This window comes from Leptonychotes weddellii, chromosome 15, assembly GCF_054177405.1.
Source record: "Leptonychotes weddellii isolate Sample4059 chromosome 15, ASM5417740v2, whole genome shotgun sequence".
Taxonomy (NCBI): Eukaryota; Metazoa; Chordata; class Mammalia; order Carnivora; family Phocidae; genus Leptonychotes; species Leptonychotes weddellii.
Window position 1 is genome coordinate 39,718,631 of NC_138383.1, and position 17,877 is coordinate 39,736,507.

The 17,877-nt window shown below is 41.7% G+C and overlaps 1 protein-coding gene across 7 annotated transcripts in view; it reads right to left on the reverse strand.

The window, feature by feature from the left end:
* SMG6 (SMG6 nonsense mediated mRNA decay factor) overlaps positions 1-17,877 on the reverse strand; it is a 209,941-nt gene that overhangs the window by 176,427 nt on the left and 15,637 nt on the right. For 6 of the 7 annotated variants that reach the window (XR_014140698.1, XM_081806066.1, XM_081806064.1 and 3 more), the window contains 2 exons: positions 16,636-16,746; positions 16,052-16,264 (listed from right to left, as the gene is read on the reverse strand). Coding sequence is in view for 6 of the 7 variants with exons in the window: in XM_081806066.1 (XP_081662192.1) it covers positions 16,052-16,264; positions 16,636-16,746 (324 nt within the window). In the remaining variant the exon portion in view is untranslated. The remainder of the gene's footprint in view (positions 1-16,051; positions 16,265-16,635; positions 16,747-17,877) is intronic. The other variant, XM_081806067.1, reaches the window with a different exon arrangement.

The following is a 17,877-nucleotide window of genomic DNA, read 5'->3' on the forward strand; positions in this document are numbered from 1 at the left end:
AAAAAAAAAAAATTCAGGGCGCCTGGGTGGCTCAGTTGGTTAAGCGACTGCCTTCGGCTCAGGTCATGATCCTGGAGTCCCGGGATCAAGTCCCGCGTCGGGCTCCCTGCTCGGCGGGGAGTCTGCTTCTCCCTCTGACCCTCCCCCCTCTCATGCTCTCTATCTCATTCTCTCTCTCAAATAAATAAATAAAATCTTAAAAAAAAAAATTCATATATGTGCATGAAGTTAAATTAAAAAAAAAAAAAAACCCACACAGCACAACTATCTCTGATACTAAAAGCAGACATTTCTCCCATGGGTTTCCAGAAAGAAGATACCATGTGATACAAATAGCAATGATTCCCTAGACCTCTTTATTATTTGTCTTAATATAGGCTGATGACCTTACACCAAAGTACAATTCAGTCAAAGCAATACTACTGGGGACCAATATGTTACCCATGTACACAGTTCTCTGATGGTTCAAGGCATGAATGACATGGAAAGAACAATTGTAGGAGATGCCTTGTGATTTCCATAACAGATAATCAAGTTCTCGATCAGTGGACAGATGGAAGACCGACGACTGAAAAAAATCACTGAAGCTCTCAAAAATGTGTGGTAAATACATTTTACAGAGACTCAAGCATCAGAAAGAGTCTCTATAGTATTTTAAGGTCCTTCTGGTCTAATGTCTATATAGTAATACTTGGAAAAATAAAACTGAGCAGTAACTTCAATATTAAATATTTATGAGTAAGGTGAAAGGCTTCCAAGAGGGGAGAAAAACCTGGAGTTTCCCCCTGAAGCCTAACAAATAGTCTGCTGACTGGGAGAATATCACCAGCCAAGAAAACAACTTTTTCATATTCACTATCTTAGCCCAAACATTACATCCAAGACAGGGAAAACAGAGTAGACAGATGAAATTCTGGAACCTTTAAGAGTAGAGAGGGATTACAGAATGATAGACCTGCAGATACATCTCCCCAAGAGTATGGTCAGAAATAAAGAACGATACAGGAAATTGGTGAGAAAGGCAACAGGGGGAAAACGAAAAGGTCAGTGCAATCTCTTGCCCCACACAACAGGCAGTACGTTACTATATAAAGTGAGCTGCTCCCACAGTAACATCAAATCACTACTCTACCCCTTCTTAAAGCAGCAGCAGAGTGACAAGGATCCTATGTAAGGGTCTCATTCTTATTTGGAAGGCTCTTCACAGACTAGGAGCTGGATCCTAAGGGACGATTTATAGTACACCCTCACATACATTCCAGTTGGCTAGAACTCAGCAGCTGATTGCTCCCTTGTCTAACTTGGTAAGGAGCCAAAGGAGGACTTTTCTCAGTCAACTCTCCCAGGCTGGAAAATTCTCCAACCCCAGAGTTCTGGCTTAAGTCTGGATATCAGGTTATTCACAAGATGCCAAAACTACATCCTTACGTCGGCTTTGAACAAGTCTCTCAAGTATACCATACAGATTCCCACAGATCTCAAAATCATCTGGACATGAAGGCCAAAGATGGCTACTCTTCCTCTCACATAGAGAGGAACATGCTTTACAAAGCATGTGCAACATCAAAACAAAGCTTTCATAAATTAAACATCAATCTCAATTCTTTAAGGGTGAACATGCAACATATTCATTAAATGGCCTCCTTAAAACCTTTTTATTCTACCCTACTGAGCACTCTCCTTGTTCCCCGAGTTACTCACATTCTCTCTCACTATGGTCAATCCTTATGCCAGGAAGAGCCAAATCCCAAACCTGTCTCTCTGACTGATGGGAAATGAGAGAGGAAACCTTAACAAGGTGTTTTTCATTTCATCAAGCTCCTATGTCGGTGATTCTCAGCCAGAATGGTAGCACTCCTTCCAGGGAGTGCTTGGAAATGTGTGAGGGCCGCTACTGGTATCTAGTGGGCATGCTAAACGTCCTGCAGTGACAGTTCCGAAAAATGAGGAACCGCCCCCCCCAAAGGCAATAACACTTATTAACAATCAATGTCCTAAGTGAAGGACCGCCACTGTATTAACTGCCTTCACCCTTCCCATTCTAGAGCAGTGGTGGGCAAACTCTTTCTGTAAAGGGTCAAACAGTAAATTGTTTAGGCCTTGTGGGCCACATACATCTCTGTCACGTGTTCTTCTTTTTAAACAAGTCCTTGTGTAAGTATGTTATAAACCACTCTGAGCTTGCAGGCCACTGGCAGTCTTTTATCTACCCCTGTTCTAGAGCATTACCCGACTCATTACAGCCTGTTCACACTGAGAGATGCTGATTAAAAAAAAATGTGAGGAAGTGTGTAATAAACAACTTTAATAATGTGTACTATAATTTTAATGAATGTAATAAGAGCTTCAGAATTTAGCCTTAAAACCTAAAAACTGGGGCATTATTCACTTCTAATTAATTAAATAATTCTCTCCTGTCCTCTCCTCCTCCCCTGTGCATTTTGGTTGCAAGTTTTCTCCTGAATGTTCCTTTTCAAACATGTTTCTCGAAGAGTATCGGTACTGCCTTTCCCCATCTTCTCAGGACATGTTACTTCCTATTCACTATGTGTGCCACTCAGAAAGTCCTGTAAAATTACTACTGTTAACATTTTCTAAAATGTCTAAACCAAACCAAAGCCTGGAAATTCTGACTGGTATCTGGGTCCTGACTTTCCGGATGGTAACTAAAGGTCACGTGGGGTGGAAAGTGGCCTGTGGGTAACACAGAATACACACATGCACGCGAACAGGATATGTTGGTAATCCGGTTTCCTGAGACCTGGTGAGTTGTGAGAGTTCTCATCAACGCTGTTGGGGAAGATGAAAAACCTTAAGCTCGGAAATACTGGATTTTAACAAGGTGTCCATTCTTAGAATTAGAATTTCTGGCTAGAGCAGAATGGGCAGGTACACCTCTTTTCCCCCACATTTTACTAGTCTAAAATTAAAAACAAAACACACACACCAAATAAATGAAGTTAGTATCTGACAAGGTTTCTTCACAGTGTGGAAGCTGGTGTTTGCAGCATGGCTTATGTCACGTCTCAAGCCCAGAAAGATGAAGAGTGTGGTTTTGGTGTTTAACCAGCCTCAACTGCACCCTGGCACTGTTTCTTCCCCCAGAGAACTTTGCTCTGCTAGGGGAAAGAAACCAACCTCACATCTTGAAACGAAACGGCTAGGATAAAAATAAAGCCCTGAAGTGGTTTGGTGACCGAGGTCATATGGGGCGTTAAGGGTTTGTAGGTAGGGCCAATGTACTTTGAGAAACTTCCACTCACTGCCAACCACAAAGAGACAAAGAAAGACATCAGCCCAAGAGTCCAGCAATGATCCAGGCAAGCAGCCCCAGTCCTTGCCTGTTAGGGGCTCTTTCTCACAGAACACATTATCAATATCTGAAAAACCCAGTCCTGGTTCTACCTTTGAGCAATCTCACCAAGTTCTGTTTCTTAAGGCCTAAGAAAAAGAGAGCCAACCTGTAGCCTCTTCCTACAGAAAGAGGCTTTACGAACTCCTGTCATCCTATGTTGCCAAATCTCAGTTCACAGAATACTTTCAAAGAGCTTCCAGGGTGGAGGAGTATGACATAAGGCACGTACTATAAACTACTTCACAAAAGTAAAGGGCTATATAAATGACATGATGTTCATGTAATTCCCACAGCAACCCTGCAAAACTGTATGGTACCCACCCTGCTTTGATAATGACAGGGCAATGAAATAATCGAGTTACCACAGACAAAAACATTTACTTATTAGCACAGAGACCCAATTCTTCTCTCACTATAGATCAAATCAATGCTTATGCCATCCAGAGAAAATCAGGCCAAGAGTTTTTTGAGCTGTACCTCATGGCACTAATTGTGGAAGTGCCAATCTGAAGGTTTACGATAGCACATTAGGACCTAAAACTCACTCTAAGACAAGTCATCTTGCCTAAGAAAGCAGGCCTTCTAAGACCATGCTTTGAGCTACAGTTGCGTTCATGGGGCGGGGGGGGGGGGGGGAGTAGGTATTCGATGTGTCCCACCCACACACCACAGCTTTCTCTTCAGCACGTGGTGGCAACAGCAGCGGCGGCAGCAGCTCAGGTGCACAAACTATGCAAGGGACACTGAAAAACCAGACAAATGGTCTGAAGAAAATGCCACCTGCAAAACACACTTTAAAAATAAAAAAGCCTTCAAACAAATATAACAAGTTGAGCATGTGAGAGCTCTGTGCTACAGGCTACCTGACCTGGTTTATCACAGTGAAGCTGTGCTCCTTTGTTGGCCAATGTTTACTTTGCTGGATTCTTGATTAAATGCAAGAAAAAATATACTCATGTACTACCCAGTCTCAGAGAGCCATGCATTCAGTCAGAAAGAAAAATCATCATTCTCAACTTCTAATAGCGCCCTCTAAGAAAAAAAAAAAAAACCACCATGGAAACATGGACACATGAGATTTAGGCAGGGGCAGCATGCAAAGTTTCAGGCAGAAACCAGGATTTCCAAGCCTAGAGAAACAAGGTTCTCACTCTGCCAGAGATTTCAGGGGTTAGAGAAAACTACAAAAGATAAGAAAAGTTTATTTCTTTTTTTAAGTGTTTTCTTACTATTTTGATTTGCATTTTTAAAAGATTTTATTTATTTATTTGAGAGAGAGAGAGAGCAAGCACACAAGCAGGGGGAGATGCAGAGGGAAAGGGGGAACCAGGCTCCCCGCTGAGCAGGGAGCCCGATGCGGGGCTCGATCCCAGGACCCCGGGATCATGACCTGAGCCAAAGGCAGATGCTTAACCGACTGAGCCACCCAGGAGCCCAAAAAGTTTATTTCCAATCACCTGGTTTGGTGGCATTCAGACTTAACTAGAGCACAGCCTGAAGCTTTTCAGTTCACACGCTTAGACAGAGTAACTTCTCACTTTTCACCAAATTTGGCTGCAACAGGATGTTGAGGAAAGAAGCTGTCCCAGAGCTGTGTATGTAGGATTCCATTCCCAGAGGTACTAATTTCATCAGGAAACAGAAATGATATACCTCCAGATTCCTTAGGCTCACTACTAGACTAAAGACAAAGAGGGAACCAGCCTGGTAGCAGGACATACTGCTATCTAGTTTCTGGATCAACACCAATGACAATATCATGTGAAGCCAAGCAAAACACTTATGCATGCCCCCCCACCCAAAAAAAAAGAAAAAGAAAAACCAAAACAACACTTATGGTCCAATGATTAAGACATTTCCAAACTGTGACCAAAATGAGGACTGATTAGAGGGACTTGCCAATCCTAAACAATCTCTGAGAAACAATATAAAGCCTAGATTGCAGGGCGCCTGGGTGGCTCAGACGGTTAAACGTCTGCCTTTGGCTCAGGTCATGATCCCAGGGTCCTGGGATCGAGCCCCACATTGGGCTCCCTGCTCAGCGGGGAGCCTGCTTCTCCCTCTTCCTCTGCCTGGGCTTCCCCTGCTTGTACACTCTCTCTGTCAAAAATAAATAAAATCTTAAAAAAAAAAAAAAGCCTAGATTGCAATAACCCATTTTGGCGGCACTTTGAAAGCACTGATCACAAAATCAAATGCCTACAGAGACAAGGTAGGTGACGAAAGTGAGCAGTATGTAAGTATGGGGGGAGGGGGGAGGGGGGAGGGAGGAGGGTCGGGGTAAACTGGAGAACACAAGCCTGATTAAAAGGGGGTAGCTGCTACCTGGCTCTGGCAAATTGTTGCCAGATCTTGATTTTTTTTTTAAATTAGCTGGCAACTGACTGAACCTTTAAAACAAAACAAGCAAAAATCTACTATTTGGCCACCTGAACCATCTGATTAGTCTTCGCATCACTAAAAGTGAGATAATCAGACACCTCCTAATGCAGGGCAAAATGAGGCCCACAGCACCACCTATGAAGTACTCTTGCCAAAAAGGCTGAACCTGAACCTAACCAAGTTTCTAGAGCTAACTCTCATTTACAGGAATATGAGGGACAGAAGGAAAGGTTAAACGATACCACAAGGAAACAAAGACAAATCCAGAATGTGGGAATTCTACAGGACAACTAACCAGCTTCTTTAACAAGCTTATGACATGAAGAACATTTTTAAAAGGGAAGGCAGAACTGTTCTTGATTAAAAGAAAGTTAGGAGACAAAACAATCAAACCTAACATGTAGGTCTTGATTTGAACAAACCAACTCTAAGAAGACATTTGTTAGATAATGTGGGAAATGAAGTTATGGATCAGATACCAAATGATGCCACGGACAGACACGGCAATGGCACTGTGGTATATAATAAAAAGTCTATTACTTTTCAAAAGGTGTGTACAGAAGTGAAGTATGTAGGGTTGCAATGATGCATTGTCTAGAATTTCCTTTAAAATACTTCAACCAAGGACGCCTGGGTGGTTCAGTCAGTTGAGCATCTGACTCTTGGTTTCAGCTCTGGTCATGATCTCATGAGTTGTGGGAGCAAGCCCAGTGTAAGGCTCTGTGCTCAGCAGGGAGTCTTCTTGAGGATTCTCTCTCTCCCTCTCCCTCTACTCCCCCGCCCCCCACTGCTCATTCTCTCTCTCTCAAATGGATAAATCTTTAAAAAAATAAAATACTGCAACCAGGGCGCCTGCGTGGCTCAGTCAGTTAAGCGTTGGACTCTTAATCTCAGCTCAGGTCTTCATCTCATGGTTGTGAGTTCAAGCCCCACATTGGGCTCCATGCTGGCCATGGAACCTACTTAAAAATAAATAAATAGAGGGGCGCCTGGGTGGCTCAGTCGTTAAGCGTCTGCCTTCGGCTCAGGTCATGATCCCAGGGTCCCGGGATCAAGCCCCGCATCGGGCTCCCTGCTCGGCGGGAAGCCTGCTTCTCCCTCTCCCACTCCCCCTGCTTGTGTTCCTGCTCTCGCTATCTCTCTCTCTGTCAAATAAATAAATAAAATCTTTAATAAATAAATAAATAAATAGATAAATAAACAAATAAATAATAAAATAATAAAATAAAACAAAATACTTCAACCTGGGGTGAGGGGAACGACACATGAGGGAAAGCTGAAACAAATATGGAAAAATCTTGGTAACTGTTGAATGTGAGTGACAGGTATATGGGGGTTCATTTTATTATTTTCTCTTGTGTGTGTTTGAAATTTGTCATTATTAAATAAAACTCTTCATGTCAAACAAAACAGGTCTGCATTTAAACAGTGGGCTCCCAGTCTGTGAATTATCAGGCCTCACTGTTCACTTTGGTTAGAAACAGTAAAAAAGGCAAAAATATCAGCTTAAAAGATTATAACAAAAACATAAGTACATAAATAACAACTACCACCACCAATATATGAGAAGTTACAATATGCCACTCATTGTTCTTCACATGCATTACTTCATTTAGTCTATTGGTATCACCATCTGACAGATGAAGAAACTGAAGTGCATGCCTAAAGCCTCACTGCTGATAACCAATAAAACTAAGACTTGAACTGAGAAGTTCTCAAAGCCCAAGCTGTTAAACTCTGCATTACCCTTCCTCTGACATATCAGATGCTGGACAAAATTAATAAAATCTCTCAAGCTGCCAGACTCTACGAGATACACAACAGACCTGTACGCAAGCACTCATGGAAGGATCTCCCAAATCCAACAGTAATATGGGGCGGCGGCGGGGGGGAAGCAAAGACAAATAACTGTGTATGATATGCCACTAATAGTGCAAAAGAAGGGAGCGAACCAGGTATACAGATATATATATACACACACACACACACACAAATTATACAAACATACACTTTTACCTATTCAAAAACATTTCTTTAAATAAAATATTTAAAAAGGCAATCACTCCTCTGCTAAGATCTTTCCATCTCTATTCCTACCAACCTAGAAGCCAACCCCAACATTGCTGCCTATAAACTTTTCCAACTAGAACCCAGCTTTTTTTTTTTTTTTAAAGATTTTATTTATTCATTTGAGACACAGAGATAGATAGAGAGAGAGAGAGAACATGAGCAGGGGGAGAGGGAGAAGCAGGCTCCCCACTGAGCCAGGAGCCCAATGTGGGGCTCGACCCCAGGACCCTGGGATCAGGACCTGAGCCGAAGGCAGACGCTTAACCATGTGAGCCACCCAGGTGCCCCTAAACCCAGCTTTCCAAACAAAGTCACAAAGTTTCTACACCCAGGGGGGCCTCAAATTAATCCCTCATGCCCCAATTTATCATTAATTCAAAATGCTTCCCCATGAAATGGACCCTTTGAGACTAATCTTTCAAAACAATAATCAGTCCTATTACATGTCTAATCTTTCTTGAAGTTCTTCTTCCTTATTCATGTGGCTTAAGAAGTTTCTCTTTACACAGGAGAGGGAAGACATTAGTGTCACTTTAATTGTGCTACTTGGATAAACAGCAAGATATGATACCTACGTTGACTTCAGAAATTAGAGTACCACTTTTCCAATCAAGTTCTGAGTTGATAATTAGGCATGGTTTTTTCTCTTCTGATTTCCCAGGTTAATGGGCATTAGACATTTCCAATCTAAGTGCTGTGACCTATGTAAACATGCAGGAAAAGCATACCCTAAGATGTTAATAGTATTTATTGCTAGATGGTAAAAACACATTGTTTATCTGCATTTTCATATTTTTTACAATAAGGATGTGTTGGCTTTGTAAATTTTTAAAAAGACTTATTTATTTATTTTTGCGGGGTGGGGGGAGAGGGAGGGCACGGGGCAGGGGAGCAGAGGGAGAGGGAGAGAGAATCCCAAGCAGACCCTGTGCTGAGCACAGAGTCCCACACGGGGCTCGATCTCACGACCTTAAGATCAGAACCTGAGCTGAAACCAAGAGTCGGAAGCTTAACCGACTACGCCACCTAGGCACCCCGGCTTTGTAAATTTTTTTTTTTTTTTAAGATTTTATTTATTTATTCATAAGAGACAGAGAGAGAGAGAGAGGCAGAGGGAGAAGCAGGCTCCCAAGGAGCAGGGAGCCTGATGCGGGACTCGATCCCAGGACCCTGAGATCATGACCTGAGCCAAAGGCAGACGCTTAACCATCTCAGCCACCCAGGCGCCCGGCTTTGTAAATTTTTAAAAGCAATAAAAATATCAAAATAAAAAGAAAAGGTTTGCTCTACCTAATCGAAGCCATTGGCAATTTCCTCCAACAACCAAAACAAAAGAAACACTAGTATCTTCTGTATATTTGAGTTTGGAATGCTTAAAGCACTGTTTAAAAGAGTAGCCCTCAAATTTTAATCAACAAACTGTGGGGCAAAAAATTCAGTTTCCACCCTACCTAAATTTAATGAATGAAACAGTACTGCTTTTGTTGAATTAAAAATGCAGTCATGAGAAGTAAACAATGAGAAATTCCAGATACAAATTACTTTTAGAATCCAGAAGTACATTATTTGGGCCTAGCCCACTGACCACTACCCATACATACCACAGCACCAAACTAGAAAGTGTTTCCACAGAAGGCTCAGTCTCTCTCCCACTCCACCTTTCTCACATGACCCTCCAAATTATCATAGATTTAGATACCTGCAACCCCTCGGCTGTGTCACACCTCCTGTCTCTGCCCATGCTGTTCCTTCCACTTGGAACACCTCTTCTCACTTGGCCTAGTTAACTTCCAGAGAGCCTTCCAAAGTCACTCTCCTTTTCCTCACTACAACCCATACTTCCACCAGGACTACACCAAGTGTTCTCTGTGCTTCCATGGTACCCAATGCTTACCTCCCTCATGACACTTACCACAATATACTTGGTCATCATTATTTATGGATTTTGTATTTGTGAATTCAGCTACTTGCTAAAACTCGTTAATAACACCAAACTCAATACCCATGGTGCTTTTGCAGTCCTTCATGGACATATCCAGAGTGGCAAAAAATTCAAGTCGACTGATACACATGTTCCCAGCTGAGGTTCAACAAGGTAACTCTCTGCCTTCTTGTCCAAGTTCTCATACTTTAAGCAAGTGCCCTTGTCATGGTCTATTTAGAGCCATATTTTTCACATTTGTGTGCTTTTTGTTGGCGATTTCACTCTTTAAATGGCCTCCAAGCATAGTGCTGAAGTGTTCTAGTGTTCCCAAGTGCAAGAAGGCTGTGATGTGCCTTAGAGAGAAAACGTGTATCTTTTCGGGCACAAGTTATAGTGGTGTCAGCCATGAGTTCAATGTTAATGAATCAACAATATATATTAAATAAAGTGGCTATAAACAGAAACCTACATAAAACAAGGTTATGGGGCGCCTGGTGGCTCAATCAGTTGAGCTTCCAACTCTTGATTCTGGCTCAGGTCATGATTTCAGGGTTGTGAGATCAAGCCTCGCTTTGGGCTCCACGATGAGCATGGAACCTGCTTAGGATTCTCTTTCTGCCTCAACCCCTGCCTCTCCTCCTCACTCTCTCTCTCTAAAAACCAACCAACCAAACAAAAAAGGTATGTACTGTTTACTTGATGAAATTCTTATAACTAGGGGCTCACAGAAACCTAAGCCTATATTTCCCTTAGAAGCAATAGTTCAGGGGCGCCTGGGTGGCTCAGTCGGTTAAGTATCTGCCTTCAGCTCAGGTCATGATCCCAGGGTCCTGGGATCGAGCCCTGCATTGGGCTCCCTGCTCAGTGGGAGCCTGCTTCTCCCTCTCCCTCTGCCTGCCGCTCTGCCTGCTTGTGCCCTCTCTCTCTTTCTCTGTCAAATAAATAAATAAAAAATCTTAAAAAAAAGAAGCAGCAATGGTTCAGTATTCACTAATTCAGTGTCTGTGGTGACTTTCTAGCCCATAACTACCACAAATGACAATAATCAACTATATACTGAAACATTCTGTTTATGTGGCCATTACTTCCACCAGATCAGAGTTTGGCAAACTAGGCCCACAGGCCAGAGGCAGGCTGCCCCCGGTCTTTGTAAATAAAGTTTTACTGGAACACAGCCATGCTCATTCATTTATGTGCTGTCTACAGCTATTTTAGCACCCCAACAGCTGAGGTAAGTAGTTGTAACAGAGACAATATGGCCTGCAAAGCCTCAAATACCGACTATCTGGCCTTTTTCAGAAAAAGCTTGCTGGCCCATGCACTAGACTCTAAGCTCTCTGAGGTAATAACAATGTTGTATTCATCTTTACAACCCTAGCACAAAGCTGGCACAATAGGACAGGTAAACTAAGCTTTAGGCTGGTTAAGTACTGGACCCAGAAGCAGCCCTCCCTCCCAAAACTCAAGAATAACTGCAGTAGGGGCGCCTGGGTGGCTCAGTCGTTAAGCGTCTGCCTTCGGCTCAGGTCACGATCCCGGGGTCCTGGGATCGAGCCCCGCATCGGGCTCCCTGCTCCACGGGAAGCCTGTTTCTCCCTCTCCCACTCCCCCTGCTTGTGTTCCCTCTCTCGCTGTGTCTCTCTCTGTCAAATAAATAAATAAAATCTTTAAAAAAAAAAAAAAAAAAAAAGAATAACTACAGTAAATTCTGGATGTAAACAAGTCCTGAAAAAAAATACTATGCAAAAAAATAAAATAAATATTGGTATGGTCTAAAAACCATTTGGTGGGTGAAATAAGAGAGATTCAAATAAGGAAAAACTCAACAATAGGTATTAGGAACTACTGAGGTACAGTCCAGTCTGAACCCCAAAACACATTTAGAAGGGTGAAGGAGAAGAAAGATTTGTCAAGAGGTTGGCCAAATATACAATGACATCTCATTACCTAAAGACATTTTCTACACATAGCACCAAACATGTTATAGGTATAGTAACCATAGTCAGTTGGGGAAAATGCTAGGAATCAAATCATGCCAAAATATGAGAACTCACTAAAGTTTCAGAGACAAACTTCTAACAGTGGCTCCTATTCTCATTTGCTCATTCTTCCCCAGTAGACAGATTCAAATTACATTCTATTCAAGATATAAACAGAGCAGTTTTGGGCGCCTGGGTGGCTCAGACGGTTAAGCGTCTGCCTTCAGCTCAGGTCATGATCCCAGGGTCCTGGGATCAAGTCCCGCATCAGGCTCCCTGCTCCTTGGGAGCCTGCTTCTCCCTCTGCTTCTCTCTCTCTCTCTGTCTCTCATGAATAAATAAATAAAATCTTTAAAAAAAAAAAAGATATAAACAGAGCAGTTTCATCAGAGACCCTGGCCTCTCAGTGTGAAAACTGTTTCTGATGCTATCATCTCCTTAATTAACTCACTATCTGTAAAAACTCATTTGCTAAGCGGAAACCCTTTTCTGATTTCCAAAGGGAGCTGAGGTACAGCAGAAGGCACACCCACTACATAAAGAATGCTCGTGGCCCTGGTAACATTGAATTTGAGTAGCCTAGCTAGCAGGGGTAGAATTTAAATATGAGTCTCAATAGTTTAAAAGGATGCCACTTACAGTTGAGGTTGGCAGTCCCTCCCCAGGTAGCGTGTTCAACCCAAACCACATCTCAAGGCTGAAAACCAACAACCCACAAGCTAACCTCCTGTAGCCATTCAGAGAGAGATCCAAAGCTTGTGCTTGGCAGAGAGAAAACAAACTAGTTGGGACTCTACTATCATTACTAACAACCACCTGAAGCCAAACTTTCTGCTTCTTATTCATGGATGTGAATTTTAGTAGTTTGTGCTAGAAACTCTCTAGGAATTGTCAAAGGAGCAATTCCTGGTAAGGCTAATCACCCAAAAAAGACAACCAAAATGAACAAGCATGCACAGCAAATATATAAATTACACAGATAAAGCAAACAAATGACATATACCCTTATAATGAAATATCAATCATACTAAGAACATACCAAAAAAAGATAGTCTTAGACAAGTGGAAATATAGTTAGTTCTACTATAATCCTTGTTTCGAAAATATCTATTTGTTTCATTGTGATAAATATACTGGGGAACAATTTGAGCATAGCACAAATTTTGCATCTCCTTATACGTGATTTTGTTCATTTGATACACTGAGTGAACACAGAAAACTGCACTGGGTTGAACTGAGCTACACAGAAACAGAAAACACACACACTTTCCAAATATCTACCAGCTACCGCAGTTCACCATGTGAACTCGTTCTAAGCCACACCGATCCACATCTGGTGTTACATCTATCCATCCAATTTCAAATAACCCTCCTTCCACCACTTCACCATAACACTCAAGCTGCAATCCTCCTAAAGCCCGCTTCTAAAGTTCATTTCTTTTCCAAAATAGTATTTATGTATTTCTTAACCAATGGACATGTATAAAATTGCACAACTGTCTTAGGTTCATATCTTTTAATAAGTCACTACGGATATTTTTGAGTGTTGTGCCCCTAACCCCATCTTGCCCAAAAGCTCTGTGGCTTTTTTTCCGTGCAGTTTTACAAAGCACAGTGATTTTTAGGACTCTGTGTGTTATAACATTATAACAGAACTGACTGTATGTCCAATTCATAACTTAGAAAAGCAAACTATAGGGGCACCTGGGTGGATGATGATTAGGCTGAAAATATAAAAACAGCTTCACAAACAGTTTAAAAAAGAAATGACCATTTTCCTCTGTATATATCTCTAATTATTTGAAATTTCTACCAAAAACATACCCATATATTATTTGTATGATTAAAAATAATTATTAAAATTAATAAAACTAATAATTAATTTACTAATAAAATTAATAAAAATTAACAGATCTAATGACAGCCCATATGCTGAAAATGCATTCTCTGAGATGCAAATAAGAATAAAAACACAGACTTAGGGACGCCTGGGTGGCTCAGTTGGTTAAGCGTCTGCCTTCAGCTCAGGTCATGATCTCGGGGTCCTGGGAGCCAGTCCTGCATTGGGCTCCCTGCTCAGGAGGGAGCCTACTTCTCCCACTGCCCCTCTGTCCCCCTACCCCACTCGTGCTCACTCTCAAATAAAATATTAAAAAATAAATAAATACAGACTTATAAACACATTACTTAAAAATCAATGAAATATCTAATGGAAGAGATCTATAGGATATTAGTTATAACCTTAACTCTTATGAAGGATACTCCCTAACCTTGAGGTGAAGGTCAAAGAAAGCCATAAAATGCTTTCTCAAATTGTTGCTACCCGCATTTTATTTATTTACTTAAAATATTTATTTATTTGAGAGACAGAGAGAAATACAAGAGCACAGGGGGAGGGGGAGACTCTCTGCTAATCGTGAAGCCCGGTGTGGGCCCTGAGATCATGACCTGAGCCAAAACCAAGAGTCCACACTCAACTGCCTGAGATACCCACGAGCCCCTGTTGCTTTCATTTTAGAGACAGACAGTGGAGCTAACCCAATAGAACAATTTCTCTCTTATTCAAATAGGCTTCCCATTTGGGGCTGCAATATCCAAACTGGGAGAGTGCAGCAGTGAGAGAGTCTACCATAGAGGCAACTCCTCTGAAGCACCCCATGCAAACCATGGCACATGGCAAATTGGAAGTTTCATTTATAAGTAATGACTACTTCCAAGTCATGCAGAAAACAGCTAAAGACTAAAAAGGATAAAGGAAGAGAAGTGGAAATTTTATTTTTTTTTTAAAGATTTTATTTATTTATTTTAAAGAGAGTCGGGGACAGAGCACAGGGAGTGGGACAAGCAGACTCGTGGTGAGCACAGAGCCCAATGCGGGGCTTGATCCCACAACCCTGAGATCATGGCCTGAGCAGGAACCAGGAGTTGGGCAATCAACCGAATGAGCTGCCCAGGTGCCCCAGAGAAATGGAAATTTTAAATTAAACCCCAAGGAAGTCCTCCTATCCCACCACCTTCGATTCATTCTTAGCAGACAACCATGTCTCCAACTTCAAAAAGAAAAAAGAAAACATCAAAAAGGCCCTCCCTCATCTTCCTCCTACAATTCCCACCAACTTACCTGACCCCCTATTATCTGTTCCTTTCCCTCAAGCATAAGAAAGAGGGATCTCTCACCCTCATTCAGGCTAATCCGTAAACTTGTGCTCCAGATTCCTCTCCCTTCCAATCCTCTGCAAGGACCTCTCCCTGCCCGCCATCTATCTCCTTTCTCTCTTAGATCTTCAACCTACTTCTCATTGTTTTTTTCTCGAGTGACTGAATCAACTCTCATGACTTCAATTCCATCTATAAGAGGATGCCTTCAAATATCTTCATCTCTAATCCAGAATGCTCTCCCCAGCTTCAGATAAGATAGCCTTTAAATCTCTCTTCAATGTCCTATAGAAATTCTAACATGTCGAAACTAAACTCCTCATTTTTCTCCTAAAACCAATTCTACCTCTATTCCCTATCTCAAGGAATAGACCAGCATTCATTCAGTTTCCAACCCAGAAACACCTAGGTAGATGTTACTTTTGATTTCCTCTTGTCCTTCAGCTCCCCCTGTCCACTCAAGTCCTTTGGATTCTACCTCATTAATATACCTCATATTTGTTCACTTCTCCCCATCTCCAAAGCCATTTCCTGGTTCAGGTCCTCCCCATATCATACTTGGATTATTGTAGTACCCCTCCTACTCTTCCTATTTCTAGTCTTACCCTTCTCCAAACTTTTCACAAAGCAGCCAGAGTTATATTTCTAAAATGTGTATCTGACAAGTTACTTCCTTATTTAAAGCATTCAATAGTTCCCTACTACCTTCAGGATAAAGGTCAAATTATTTACTGCGTAACCCTTCAAGATGTGGTCCCAGGTCACCCCACCATCCACTCCACTAGGAATTTTACTCCCAAAGGACAATGAACCAGCCATCTGCAGTTTTCCTACTATGCTCTCTCTCCTACTAGCTTCACAAAATCCCTACAGAATCCTAAAGCATCATATTGGTAACTCTAAACCCAAAGCAGCAAAAAATTCTCATCTACACTAAGTAGATCTTCCTTTAGAAAAACTAGTTTTACTAAATTCTACAGTGCCACATAGTGGTGAGAGAGGGAAGCATATAATAAAGATGAAGTGAAGCTGGAGGAGAAAGAGGAGGACGTCAGAAAGCCTGAAGTGATTAACCTTCCCCGGGATTCATGGGAAATGTCTGTGCAGTGCCTCTCAGTTGCATGTACTGGGGCATCCACTTTTACTTAGCTAGTCTTGATCATTATATCACCCTCAGGAACTTACATCACTTGGGCTCAGGCTGCCCAGCCCATTCTCCTGCTCAGAATCCTTCCCAGATTCAGTGCCCTGGGAGGACCGGGGATGTGATGGATGGATCCAGATCTCTAAGCGAGTGGTGTCATCTCCAACATGCCGGAAAGTAGACTTCTTTCCTTTCCGCCATTGGTCAGGGCTCAGTTCCAATTCCTCGTGTTGCTTTTTTTCCATCTGCTCTGCCTGTACAACATACAAACACACAAGCTCAGACTCTCCTGGGAGTCAACTAATAAAAAGAGGCACTCACCTCATCTTGAGTTTGTTGCCCAGGGGCTATAAAAAATAAAGACTTTTCTATAGTCCCTAAGTAGCAAAGTATTATCTGCTTTGTCTCACAGAAGTTATTAATTCCATAATCTAGATGCACACCCAAAGGCCCTGGAGAACTCTCCTAACGATGAGTTTGGTTCTGCAAAGGGGCTGACTGACTTACCAGCACAGCCCAATGGGACCCCCTGAGGGCATTATAAGGCATTCCTCTGAGGACACGGAAGCACTAAGAGAAGCACATTCTTTTAGGAAGGAATGAGTCTGCCTGCATCCCCACTCACCTTTCGTTTGGTCTCCTCAAACAAGCTCATGAGACTCTCCTTGGCAGTCAGGATAGGGTTGCTGGCAGCTAAACTGCGCATATAGTAATAGACAGCATCAAGCTTCCTCCTCTGCAGAAAGAGGCCAGAGACATCAAGTCAACCAGTTCTCTTCCTGACTCCAGCCTGAGTCAGCTGACCTAGAAAACCTTACTATCTCTCCCAGGCTATAAGGAATTCCAATAAGAAAATCAGAATGCTATCCATGGGATGAACCACGGCAATTACGTCAGGGATCTCTCCTGGCACAGGACTCTGATTTACATGTGGAGGTACTCTAAGAGCCAAGTACTCACAAGAGGGAGAAAAGAATAAAGAGCCTCATCAAATATAAAATCCAATTTTGTTTTTAGAGAAAGAAAATGTTCAACTCACTAGTTATTAGCTAAAAAAAATTATAAGTAACAATGGCAATATCAATGATTAAGCACAGTGAGACAAGTGACCATCACTTCACAGATTTTACTCCTAAACCTAAGAACACTGCCCCATAGGCATTATTAGTCCCATTTCAAAGATGAAGAAAGGGGAGCCCAGGAAGATTGTTGTCCAACAACATAACTTGTCCATCAAGGCCTCCAAGACAAATCCTGGGTATGCCAGTATATAAACCTAGGTCTGTCTGGCTCCTGAGTTCAGGTTTGCCCTATACCACACTGATTCTGCACAGAAAGGGAACTATAAACTATTATCCAATGAATTCAGCAAATAAATACTTCGTTTGTTTCACAACCAATTAATAAGGAAAAGAAGTAAAAGAAAGGGAGAAGATCAGAAAGGAGAAAGAAAAACACTGAAACAAAGGGGGAAAGAATGTCAAAAAGCCTTTCTCCAACTTCATATATATTTTTTCCTTTTTTTCTAGCTGTCTCAAAATGCATTTAGAACACTAACTTCTCTCTCACCCCTGTAACTCATTCTTCAAAACTTAAATCTTAAAAACAACAACAACAACAAAAAACCTCGCATCTTCTATTCAGCTAGCATGGTTAAAGGTACACATTCTAAGGTCAACTGCCTGAGTTTGAATTAGGTCCTGCCACTTATTAGGTAGATATTTATTAGAAGATATTTATACATATATGGCTCCTAAAATGAATAAAATTCATATAACACATACAGTTTAACAGATTATCTGATATACTGTTACAGTCAGTTAAATGGGGGCTACTTTTTTCTTTCTTATTTTTTAAGATTTTATTT